Source organism: Taurulus bubalis (assembly GCF_910589615.1).
Source record: "Taurulus bubalis genome assembly, chromosome: 16".
Taxonomy (NCBI): Eukaryota; Metazoa; Chordata; class Actinopteri; order Perciformes; family Cottidae; genus Taurulus; species Taurulus bubalis.
In genome coordinates, this window is record NC_136604.1 from 18,528,517 (window position 1) to 18,541,990 (window position 13,474).

The 13,474-nt window shown below is 42.0% G+C and overlaps 1 protein-coding gene across 1 annotated transcript in view; it reads right to left on the reverse strand.

Annotated features, from left to right (window-relative positions):
• LOC306748344 (growth factor receptor-bound protein 10-like) overlaps positions 1-12,378 on the reverse strand; it is a gene marked incomplete at both ends in the record, with an annotated part of 34,570 nt that extends 22,192 nt beyond the window's left edge. The window contains 3 exons of the mRNA XM_079231503.1: positions 173-416; positions 6,508-6,601; positions 12,328-12,378. Coding sequence (XP_079087629.1) covers positions 173-416; positions 6,508-6,601; positions 12,328-12,378 — 389 coding nt within the window. The remainder of the gene's footprint in view (positions 1-172; positions 417-6,507; positions 6,602-12,327) is intronic.
• Between the last annotated feature and the right edge of the window lie 1,096 nt (positions 12,379-13,474).

The window sequence follows — 13,474 nt, forward strand, 5'->3', positions numbered from 1 at the left end:
TTAAATATTAAGCTTGTGATGCAAACAAACCAGCAAAGGCACACAGAGAAAAAGGACAGTTCTTCTTTAGGCAATGCATTTTTTAAAACATATTTTCACTTTTATGCTTCCATCTCTCTTTATCTTAATATAAAACAGAGAAATTGATTCAGGGGGCAGGTTATGTGTTTACCTGACGGCCTGGATGTGCATGGGCTGGGAGTGCCGCAGCCTCTCCCTGGAGGGGGAGGAAAGAGGCGGGGTGTGGCGGCGGTGGGCCTGGCCGTGTCCCGGGTAGGCAGGGTGCATGTGGTGGTGGTGAGCAGCGCTCACGTGGCCGTTGTTCAGGAGCAGCGCCGTGTCCTCCTGCGTAGAGTAAACACTCTCCATGGAGGAGTTCATGTCATTCACCAGCTGCTCCAGGTCCACATCGTCCTCTGACGGGAGAGGTGGAGAAGGGAAGGAAGAAGAAAGTCAGCGACAGAGCTACAGGAGAATCAGAATGATTACAGTTGTTTACGTTTTCTCTCAGTAGTTTACAGGAACGGCTTAATAAAAAGGTAAAATAAGGAGTCTGGTTGTGAAAATGACGACATTCCTAGTGATGTCTTGGGTTGCATGGATGATTTAAAGAGAGAGGAGTCAACACTATGGGAGCCAATTTGTCAGAAATTGTTATCAAAGGGATCCTGTTGGGGTGAAAAGTGTACTTCATGGTCCATAAAGCGTTACCTCTTTGAACAGACAGCTCAGCATTTTGACCTTTTGTCCCACTTCCACATACTGAGGCAAGGCCGTCGCATTCTGGCAAGCACCTTTAATTAGTTGTAATTTAACACTGTCAACAGGCAAAATATTGCCAGAAGAAGTCCTGAACCATCAAATCCCCAGACCAGAGAGAACACACAGCCTTGTTTTGAAGTTTCACTGCTCTCCATTCTTCCAATGGCTGCGTAGTGCACCAACTCAATAGCTCGTCATTGCCGAGAAGTTTATCAAGTACAGGAAGTTGGAACCAACAGTCCCCCGCAGACTGAGTCCCCATCCAAACCAGAGTGAAAGGATCCTGTCAATAAGGCAGTTTCCAGTCCGGGCTGGTCCTTTCACCTGACCTGTTACTAATTAACTGAAGTCAGTCCAGGATTGATACTTAATCAATTACCCTTCAGGAACAAATGGAGTAGAATCTCCAGACTGCAATACAAGCGAATGTGCACTGCTATCTAGTGGTGAAAAGTGTCCTAGCGGGGTATAGAAATATCTCTAATAAAGCCAGTTTTAGGTGAAAGGAATACTTTGCTGACCATATATATATATATATATATATATATATATATATATATATATATATATATATATATATATATATATATATAAAATATACCTACTTTGAATTTGTCAAGAGAACTTTGTTTTGCTCACATGCCTAAAAGGTAAACAAAGAACCTGAGAACCGAGAGAGAAAAAAAAGATGAATTGAAGTAATTAGGTTCAACAACAGCGGAACTATATAAAAACATCCGTTTATAAACTCTCCCACAACTCGTGCAGTATAATCAAAGTCTCATTTATCCGGTTGCATGCTCACTACTCATAAAACACATGCATCTTTGCTGATACCTTACTATTAAAAACACTTCTGCATCATTGTGTGACATTTTATTGAAGATGCATGCGTTTGGGAAGTAGTGCGCATACGACTGGATAAAATGTATTCTGCACGAGTTGCGTGAGAGTTTGTAAACGGATGTTTTGATACAGTTCCGCTGTTGTTAAACGCAGCACCCAATTACTTCAATTCATCAAGACTTTTCTCCAATTTTGTATCCTTGCATGCCAGAAAAATACATAAATGCTAATGTTGTAGGGAGGAGAGTGCTCCTTTAAGTGCAAGACATAGAACGTCTCAATGTGTTTCTTCATGTGTGTCCAAAGCCCGTTGGTCCTGTGTGTCCCAGCCCGACACCACACTCAGAATTCCTGACATTCCTGGAAGAATAAATTACAGCACTTCTACAGCCCTTGCATGGCATATGGTGGCCAAATGATCAGGACAAAGTAGAGCACCAAAACACATGCGTGCACACCCGCACACAGAACAGAAGAGCCTAGGACATCATGTACACTGTGCAGCGTTGATGATCATGTGCATGTAATTATACAGGAGAATGAAAAGCAGAAAGCACACATTGTACCGTGTACACACAAACACAGTGAACATGCACGCTGAGTGGAAAAGAAGCCGCTGCTCAGCAGGAGTCGGCCCGTCTGATCTCAGATCACAAAGGGGTGTTTGCATGACACACATACGCACACAGAAAGGACAGTCTGGGACACAAGGTCATGTGATGCTGGGGTTCATGAGTGGGACATGGGTTGGGAGGAGGGTTTGACACACACACACACACACACACACACACACACACACACACACACACACACACACACACACACACACACACACACACACACACACACACACACACACAGTTGGAAAAGAACAAGAGAGTACATGAGGACAGTCAGAGGTGATTATTATGTAAAGCCGTGATATGTAGGCCTTTTGCACAGCAGACATTTAGGCGATTCAAAGCACAGGTGTGAATCTGCTAGCATACCAGGAACCCGAGACAGGTAAAGGAAATTCAGGATAAATTCATTTTATTATTTACACCTGTGCATGTCAAAATGTCTTCCATGAAAAAGACGCCTATTACACATTGAATTTATGCACCAGCAGGTGCCATAAATTCGATTTTCAGGCCTACAGTATCCAGAAATCCTCTGATGTGACATTTATGAAAAATAAAAATGCATTATAGCCATGCTAGCTTTGGTCCAAACTCAAATATCTCAAAGGCTACTGGAAAGATCTCTCAGACATTTTATACAGATTTGAGGTTCCCAGAGGATGAATCCTGATGACTCAAATCAAATGTTAGCATGCTAACGTGCTAAACGTCATTCTTTTTGTGATTGGAAACAGCTATTCAGTTTGAGATGGTGCCGGTGGCGCGCCAACGGTCAATAACATAAAATGTAAAAGATTGCATCATACATTGGTGCAAGCAATTAAGTGTTTGACACTCAAAATGTCATGTGCAGCATTAAAGAAGTGGAAATGCTTTCTAGTATTGCTGCAAAATAAAGCAGCGGAAAGCAAATCGCATTGTTTGTTGCTGCAGTCAAACAGTATCTCCAGCTCACACAAGTGTGCTGGGTTTGGTCCAATCAGATCACAGCTCATTTGCTAACAGCCTCTCATAGCCTAGTTGGGTCCCACCTACATTAATCAACCCTGTACTGCTGTATTGGAGACCTTTTTGACGAGAATTCAATGTTATTGGGTTAGCATTGCTATTGACTACTTTTTGGAAGAGGTTGATAACTACTAAAGTGCAGCAGTCGTGAATGAGGAGGTAGTGGATAATCATAGTTTCAGTTGTCATTGGGAAGTCTAGCTGTGTGGACTGACCGCACGTTTCCAATTTGTCACTTTCTATGCGCAAACAAGTGTTTACACTTAAACCATTTCATCAAAGCAAAATATCCACCTCCATCATCTTAATCTGGGAAGTGGAAGGTTTTCTCTCTTGCAGCTCTACTCTGTTGAAGCACCACTTTGTGTTTAAGGCTGATAAACCGGCTGCAGTTTTACATAAAAATGTAGCCCAGTGCAGCTTTAAGAGGATAACGATGGCATCATTGGCATTCCTCTCCCTCTTCCCATGTCTGGCATGGCCCACGCTGTCCTGCTGGCTTCAGTCTGGGAAGCCAGAGGACATATAGCATGAAAATATCTCTTTTCTACCAGCTGCAACTTTGAATGAAGATTAACTGCTGCAGCACTTTGGTTAGCAACCGACAACAAAACCTACCATCCAACCGCGGCCAATTCATTCCTGCAATATCCCAGAATACGCTGAATGAGCGCTCTCTGTCCCCGGCCACGACAACCTGCAATCAGCGATCTCTGACGGCAGTCTAGAGGTCAGAGAAGAGAGCGAGGCGTTCGAGGGCAAAGTGCAATCGAGGTCCTTTACATGCAATAAAAATACTCCAGTTATATTTTACATAAAGCTGCACTGCAGAACATTTGGCAGAAGTAGTCAACAAATAATTTGTATTCTGTACTGAGATCAGATTGTATTTATATGTTGTCTGTGTAATCATATTTTGCATTGTACATGTTTTCACTGTGGACAATGAAGTGAAAGTGAGGTCTCGCTCCATCACCACACATGATGTGTAAATGCTGGTGGGTAAAGTGAGTGAGTAACGCTTTTTTTCTCTAAACAATCTTTACTGTAATGCAAGTTGTCGTTGCCATATAGTTTTTTTGCAACCAGAAGCGACAGGAGGGTTAAAGTTGTAAGACGAAAACACAGACAACGCCTTGGTAGCAACCTGACAACCACAAGGTAGTCCCGCCCTAAAGCATACTCTGCTGTATGTGGGACCATAATTTACTAAATAAACATCATGCTGCATTGAAGAAGACTTTTGAAACTAGCGACTGAGACCATAAACTCATGTTTAAAATGTTTACTGAGGTAATACAATGAGTCATTTTCTCATAGACTTCTATACAACCAGACTAAAGTCGCCCCCTGTTGGCCATTAGCAAAACATTTAAGGCACTTCCGCATTGGCTTCACTGTGAGGAACCTTAATATTTATACTGAGCGGTACAAAGAATCAACGCTATTGAAGTGAAGCAGCTCTGAAGGAAAGCACTGAAAACAAATAAGAGGCCTCTTAATCTTAAATTATGAACAAAACAATAAACCTGTTAAATTCAATTGGCTAGCTTTTACATGTAATCGACACCATGGTATGCATCAAGACACATGTCACCAGATCATAAAAAAGACTGAGGGGACGTAACCTGAGCCTGTCGTGATCTAAATATACAGCGCGTCCGTCAGTGAGGTTGATGTAATGTTTCTCTGGAGTGCAAAGTCAGAATGAAACAGCAGCCGTGTGTCTTTCACTCTTCTTTTTCACTGAAGTCATCGATTAGTTTTTTTTTCTCTTACAAAACATTATCAGGGAAAACAATAAAAACATTTGACATATGCAACCCCATATATATATATATATATATATATATATATATATATATATATATATATATATATATATATATATATATATATATATATATATATATATATATATAAAGTAAGTTTTTTTATATATATATATATATATATATATATATATATATATATAAAGTAAGTTTTTTTTATATAAGTAAAAAAAAAACTTTTAATATAATGTTGTTGAAGTGTTGCATGGTTGTTTTGATTTTTTCTTATTTTTACTTAAGCTTTTTCTTTTTTCTTCATGACCCTTCTTGGCCAGATGCATGGTTAATTTATTTTATTCTTTCTTACTTGTGAAGGATTTATTTCTTGTTAAACTGTAAAAATACCTAAATAAAATATGAAGTATCAAAAAGAAAACATTTGACATATTACTGCTTATCTTAGATTCTGATCAGTCAAACTGACATCTCATTCATTTATACAGATGGTCTTCATCTTATTGGTTAACAGGTGTCTGCTCTTTGTTAAACATGAACTATTCAGTAAAAGGAGGGTTTTTTCTAATCATTCTCTTGCATGCAGATTAATACCGCTTGACGTTGCACAATTGCAGAAATAACCGGTACTATTATTGCATGGGATTGTAATATTTGTGTGTCCATGACTTTAATGCAATAAATACCCTCAGCTGCTCTTGTGCAGTTAATATCCTCAATGCATGGTCTAATGCAGTGCAGTCTATGAATTATGTATGATACAGATTGTAGTCTCCTTTTCCCTCAACTTCTCCTGCAGTTAGTGCTTTTTCATTTCCCATGATTCCCCAAAATGGTTATGAAATTGCTGCGGTCAATATCTCTATGTGTAGATGAAAAGAGCGGCAGTAATATTAGTCTGCGGTGTCACTGCCTGTCGCCGAGTATGGACCTGCATACCTTCTACTATCTCTCCCTGTGAACCACTTTCACATGAAGCCGTATTTAATACTCTCACACAAGCAATGCCCACCACACATCAGCAGAGCCGACAATCCACTAAACCGGCAAGCCAAGTGGGAGAAAAAAAAATAAAAAGGTTGGAGAGAGACACCGCTCTCCTCTCCATAAGTTGGCCACTTTCCAAAAGGGATTTCCAAAATGATTTTCCACAATGACTGAAGGGATTTCTGGGAATTTATTAAGAGAACGTGTGTGAGAGTGTGTGAGTGTGTGTATGGAGGCGGGGACCTGCAGTGATGAAGGGAGACAATATGGAGATAGAGAAGGAAAGAAGGAACAGCAGATGTGTTTGCAGTAGAAATCCCATAAAGAAAAAGCATGAAAAAAGAATGTGAAGCAAGTAAAATGTGGAAAGAACTGTGTTACATTTTACGACATTAAGAGTAGAAAAAACACATTGTGGGATAACGACCATAATTCGTCGTTTCATATTTTCATCCCCTGAACAGTTCTGACATAAGTTGGATGAGGAGAGTTACCATGGTGATGTGGCAAGTCTTGATTGGCCGAGCGCTGAAATCCTGGAACGAGCAGCTCCTCGGGCCGGCGAGAGGAAGTGCGGTCCATGCTTTCCTGTCAAAAAAAGGCAGAAAAAGAACAATTTTTATTAAAAAAGACAAAGACAAAAACATGTAGTGGTTTAACATGTCAGATATTTCAGTGAAGAGTGAGACAACGTGATATTTTCAGAGTTCAGACAAAGGGGTGGTGGTCATGCCTTTGCTCTCGAGGAACATCAAGCCTCAAGTTCAGAGGCCAGTGACACTTTGACCTTGTGACTTTCTGAACCTCACACTTTCACTAACTACTGATTTGTGCGTTTCAAAAACACAACAACAGATCAATCACTTTTAAGAGCAAAAACATACCAGCCAGCTCAGGCCCACTTAAACAATCTCACACAGAGACAAGCACACAGAGACACACACACACACACACACACACACACACACACACACACACACACACACACACACACACACACACACACACACACACACACACACACACACAGTGGAGACGGGGGAGGGAAGAAAGCCAAGCCAATTTTCAATCTTCCCTTTTCCAGGAAAAAGAAGAACGAGGAAGCATTGCTTCCAGGAACTGCTCGTGGCCTGGGGTCATGCTGTGCACACACACACATTCACACACACACACACACACACACACACACAAATATACACTCACAGCTCCACTCTGTGCTCTAAAACATCCATAAATGCCCAGAGTGAGATTTATAGCTCTAAGAAGCAGCAACCAAAAGCTTTCCAAGGAAGGCAACTTGGCTGCAAGGCCAGTGTACTGAAAAAGAAAGTCTGCAGGCTTCAGCTAAAGCGGTTAGCTACAACTTCCTCCAGCTACAAAACTCCCTCAGATATACTTACTACAAAATGCAAATGAGCATTAAATGCACAGACGAGAAAACCTCACATTGACCTCCTGCACTCTTAGTGTCTTCCACTACAAACCCAGAAAACTGTATTTTAAATTCTAGTGAAGATTTTCTTCTGCAACTTTAGGCTAAGCTAACGGCTGCTGCTTTAGCCTAATTTGACAATGCAAGTAAAAGATCTTGTCCTTACGATTCCATTGGGCTACCAGCTATGTCACGCTACACGATGCAAAGATCTTGATAAATAAATAAATCATATCGCTGGAATGAAGAGTTTCTAAATAAAACTAAAATACTACTAAGTACAAAAACAAGTCAGGAGGTCAAGATGTTACATTTAGTTTTTGGTAAACATTACACTGCTGTGTCGGTCATTCTTATCTCAGCACTGGTTTGGGATTACCTTCTCGAGGACATGAAAGTGTGATTGTGTACATGGTTTGGAGTTGAAGGCCGTACAGTGTCCTAGATCTAGTAACAGATAGCAGTACCGGCAGTGTTAATATATAGCTACAAGTCCCAACCCTCTGCAGCACTCGTGTAGTGAAAGATTCAGCTTTAACGGCTACATTCCCCATAAAAACCTCATTGTGAACTCCCAGTAATCCACTTTCACTGACTCCATAGTCTGAAAAGATGGTGTACCGATGCTACCTTAATGGCCAAATAGGTCCCGAAGTGACGGGAACTGATCTTGGCAAAGACATAGCCTCATTAAACATACTTTTTAGGATTATTCTGGTGGATTGACTACAGTCTGTGCTAAAATCACCTTTGAGCCGTTCCTTCTCTTAAAAACGATTGTTGGAGAGAGTGCGAAGGAATCTTGTTTAAGGTTACTGATGTGAACGATGTTCACCGACCACGGCTTGAGACGACTGCTTGCTTCGATTCTTTCCTGCCAAAATTAAACGTCAGCTGGTGTGTAACTGTGGCATGAACCAAAATAAACTGATGATTTAATTGCAATAACCAGATAAAAAGGAGACAGAAATTACTCCATAAGAATTCCATTTTGTAATAAGTCTATATTTGTACTTTGTCCGCAAGACGACAAGCAAATAACTTTTAAACGCTTGCTTTCTGAATGGAGTTCGGGTCGATCAGTGCTAAACTAGGTTAACATTGTAGCTGCACCAGCAACACTCAGTTGTTTGTACTATAGACAGTCTATGGTTTATACACGTTGATTTTCGTTCTGTTTCACATTTATACAAATATGAGGTACGATCGTAGATGCCCGGAGGCCGCTACAATATTTGCGTTGACTTGACTGTACGTTGCTGCACGTTTTGGTGTGAACACCATAAAGCAGCCGCTAATGCGCGTGAAGCTCGTGAACTCCAATCAAAGGGCAAACTAGGCAGCGCTTTATATGAATGAAGACTTAAATGTCTCAAATGTTGTCAGAAAAATATTTTTGTGGACTGTTTGTTTAGCCGTAAAATAAAAAGAATGTTTGTTCCGGCAGGAGAGCGGTGCTTGGTTTTGGCTTGAATGTTAATGTTGCGGTTGAGTCATAAACTTTCTCTTTTTACAGCTAAACATGTGAGGAGAGAAGTTCAGGCAACGCAGTGACATAATATTGATGTTTTTTTCACAGATTCTCTGTCTCAGACAGAACTGTCAGGATATAGTGCCAGTTTGAGCGAAAAGCTAATAGAATATTTTCTATGGCTACATCTCCTTGGATTAGAATGAGGTAGTTCTCGTCTTAAAGAATTCTGTATGGGCAAGTGTCTTGATTCTTGCAGTCAGCAAAACTTGCAGAGAAAATATTTGGCCTGCAGCTTCGATCAGCTTGACAGATTCGAGTTGCTCTGGAGAGTCTTGACAGCTCTTGACATGTTTGCTGTGAGCAAACGTCTCCCCTTTCCCTCTATGGCCCACAGCATTAACATCGAGACATTTCAACAGAACTTCTCTCAGAGAATCAAAGGCTACGCTTCCTTGAAAGCACACGTGCGAGACTGAGACGGCGAACACCGCATACAGCCGCTGACCTCTGACCTCTCAGAAAGTAAATAGACAAAGAACTAATCCATGTTCTCAGGCAGAACATGGACGTCCAGGGACTGTTGGCACATATATACTGTCCATCGGGGGTGCAGGATCAGTTTTTTCTGCTCTTCTGACCGGTTAGAGTCGTAACTCAGCGGAGCTTCAAGTCTGTGGACGGTGGCGTCTTAATGCTCTGCACTTCATGTGTATGCCCATGAACAAATACACACTAATATGTGAGGAGGTGGGAGGGAGAGAGATCTGCTGGCTGCTTCCTCTGAGACATTTCTGGCAGCGATCCAAAGTTCCCACTAAGATGCACACACACACACACACACACACACACAAACAAACACACTCTGTAGACAGGCCTGGAATGCTGCCCAGATTCCCAAACATGCCCAGTGTTATGTATAGCGTTATGCAAGTATGCAGAAACGAGGGCACATTCGCTCCTTATCTACACACACACTAAACCTACAGTGACTGCCTACACAGGGACTCCATGGGGTGTGTGTGTGTGTGTGTGTGTGTGTGTGTGTGTGTGTGTGTGTGTGTGTGTGTGTGTCATGCTGTGTCACGTCAACTGGCAGGCTTTACATAACACACACACACACACACACACACACGCACACACACACACACACACACACACACACACAGCAATGTTGTAACCCACTTCGCTCCCTCTGACTATAAAACTCTGGGGGTTTTTTTCTCCGTTAGATGCAGGGTGGAGGAATGTTGTTTTCTATGGGGATTCGATTCACTATTCACTGCAGTCTTACTGGTGCAAAACCCTTTCCTGGAAGCTAACGTGAACCAATCCAACTTCATGTCAGCTCAACAGGGGCTCAGCGGTCCCACGGTTTGGGCTAGCAGGGAGCTGCATTTTTGCACCTCCACTAAGAGAAGTAAGGCAGCTGAGGCTACGTCACCTCCATCGTCCCATCGGCCCCAGTAGGACGTCATGCCATCAATCCCAGGCTCCCGGGATAGCCACACAACAAAGCCCACAGCTTGTTATTGTTGTTTGTTTAGCGCTCTATTTATAGACCTCCACGGTGCTCTTTACCCGAATTCTTTAGGTTACTGGCGGGTTGTACTGGAGAAAATCAGAGTGGGAGAACAAAGGGCTCATTTTGCAGGAGTTCAACAGAGAAAGTGCTGCACAGATGCCATATTTTACCTAACTAGGCCAGGAGTCATTCGCTGTGAAGCGAGGAGACTCCCAGAGCCACGATACACAAGTTAATAATTAAAATAATAATAGCAATAATTATAATAATAAAACAGGATAAGATAAGGTTTTCGTCAGACAACGTGCTGCTGTGTTCGGGATGAGCTGAATCTGACCAATTGCATGCATTACCTTTTCTGTATCTGCCTGGCAGAGAAACGCTCCAACTTTGGCAGTATTCCTTGAAGGACAGAAGTGTCAAAATGTAGTCTTGATTTAACTACAACAAATTCTGAGTCATTCAGAGACTTGTATTAGCGATGCATGCAATTAAGCCATTGATAGAATTGATAGATCAATTGATCCGACAGAGAAGAAAGTCACCAACTCAGCATTACTGCTGATATGCAAGATGTCCTAAGAAGTGTAGAAGTTTCTACTTTTACCTTTACTTTGTGTGTAAAGTTACTTTTGACAGAACCTGTGCAGTTCTCAGCTGCTCCAATAGGAGAAAACTTCAACATGCTATCTTAGCTAGCTAATGCTAGTGGGCTAAAGGCACCGTCCATAAATTGCTCAGACTAAATACGTTTTATCTGCTGCGACCTTGTAACCCATCCCGGCCCCTCAGGTCGTCTGGGACGAGTCTACTTTCTGTTCCAAGAGTCAGAACTAAACTTGGAGAAGCAGCGTTCAGCTTTTCTGCTCCATATATCTGGAACAAGGTTCCTGAAAGCTGCAGGTCTGCTGAGACCCTCAGCTCCTTTTAGTCCAGATTGAAGACTTTTCTGTTTGCTGTTGCCTTTAATTGAACCAGATTCAAGGATATTAATCAATTTCTGCATCTCACTACTGCATTTTATTTCTTAAACTGCACTGCAACTTTTATTCAATTTTTTAAATTTTTAATTTAGCTTTTTGACTGTTTTAATGTATGTTCTTAACTGTTTTTAAATCCCGTTTTCTTCTGCATTGTGTTTTGATGCTTTTAATGGTTTTATGTGAAGCACTTTGAATCGCCTTGTTGTTGAAATGTGCTATACAAATAAACTTGCCTTGCCTTACAAGACCAAAAGACACCATTTTGGCACATCCAGATTGTTTTTTAGAAAGTCTGGAGAGAAAGAATGCAAATCGGTTCCAAACCACATTTGGAGATCGTTTGAAATGCGATTCCAATTGGATTCATTGCTTTAACCCAAACCAGGAGGTTTTCCTAAACCTAACCAAGTGGTTTTGGTGCCTAAAACCAACAGAACTGCCACCGTCTCGACGGGCGTGTCCTGTAGTACTGAGGACCCACAGATGGACCTACATGTCTGGACGTGACAACACGATTAATTCGAGCGTTGGAAAGCCGCGTAGCTACGTAGTTACAGCAACCTATGCAGATTGGTGAGGTCTGCACACGCAAATGAGATCTGATCACATGCAAATAAAAGTGGAGACTTAAAGATCCATCTTAAAGATCTGATTTGAGAAACAAATCGGAACGTAGCCTTTGACTTGTCAACTGCAGGTGCAACTAATTATATTGAATTAAAATGCCATCTTCGGTTTTGTGTGGTTCACGAGTAGCAAAGCTAAATGAAACGGAGCCCTCGTTAAAGTTAGAAGTTACACCTGTGCTGCTTCTGCGTCACTTACTGACAACATGCTCTCGGTTAACATGCCGGCAGCCGCCACTGACAAGCGCACATACATAACAACCCACGAAATATTCACCTGGTAGTTTGAGTGATGTAGGAAGTAGTCAGGGCATCCCGCTAAGGCCATGGTGTTCCCTCTGGAGAGAATGAAACCCTCTGGTCTCGCCAGCACCCTGCTCATGAAGGAATGGACACAGCACAGAAAACAGACCGAGTCAGACAGAGGCTCAAGAAGCTACCACTAAACAGGAATCACATGAGAAAGGAATAATAAATCATCACCAGGGGACTGTCAATGCAACAACTCTGTAACAATCAGGTGCGCATAAAGACAAAAAAGCAACCTTACATCCCTCTCTCTGCCAAAGAGAAAACACAGCCTGCGTGTGCAAATGAATGTGCATGCATGGATGAACGTGTGCACACCGAATCCAATGTAAACACAGCCGTTGTGTACGACACACACACACACAAGTCCGTGTCCAAACAAAGCCTGGGGCTTAAGACTAAATAAGAAACCCTCTCCAAGCTGGCAACACATGACCACTCACCACCTGCAGAGCAAAGGGGAAGGCAAGAGTCTTTCTGAAGTAACTTGAAATAGGAGTCGGCTATTTCCACTGCATCGCCCGGCATCATCTGCCGCGAGTAGGCAGGGGGAAGTTGTGCGTACGTGTGTGTTTGGAAAGAGGATACACACTGCAATAAGTCAAGCTGTTTAGCATCGAGTCTTGTGTTGCCTGGACGATGTAAATCAATGTATGTTTGCTGCATTGTTGCACAGGCGGTCCTTTTTTATGCAAATTGTCAGCAATTTTCCCAATCGCAGCTGCACCCTAAAATGTATACCATCCACTTAAATGTGAGGGTTCCTCGGCGTTTCATGGTGTTGTTTTTTAATCCGATTTCCGTCCACATTTGTTCTAATGCTTTGGCAGGAAAACCCTCTATCCTCGCCTGTTGCTGGAAATCCCAGATCACCATAAAACTCCAATTGACTGCTCCCTTAAAAAAACTACTATCGGCACCCAATTTCCTTGAAAAGCTGCAATAACATTTGAGAGATGTCCAGCTCAGTCGCTCAACTCAATCACTAAATAGCTCCTCTCACTCTTTGACTCTGCTGGTTTCTCTTCACTTTCTCTCCCAGCATGTCTCCATTGTACAAGTCATTATAAAACAGATATCAGATGGGTCGAACAATATCTCTACCTCCTCCTCAT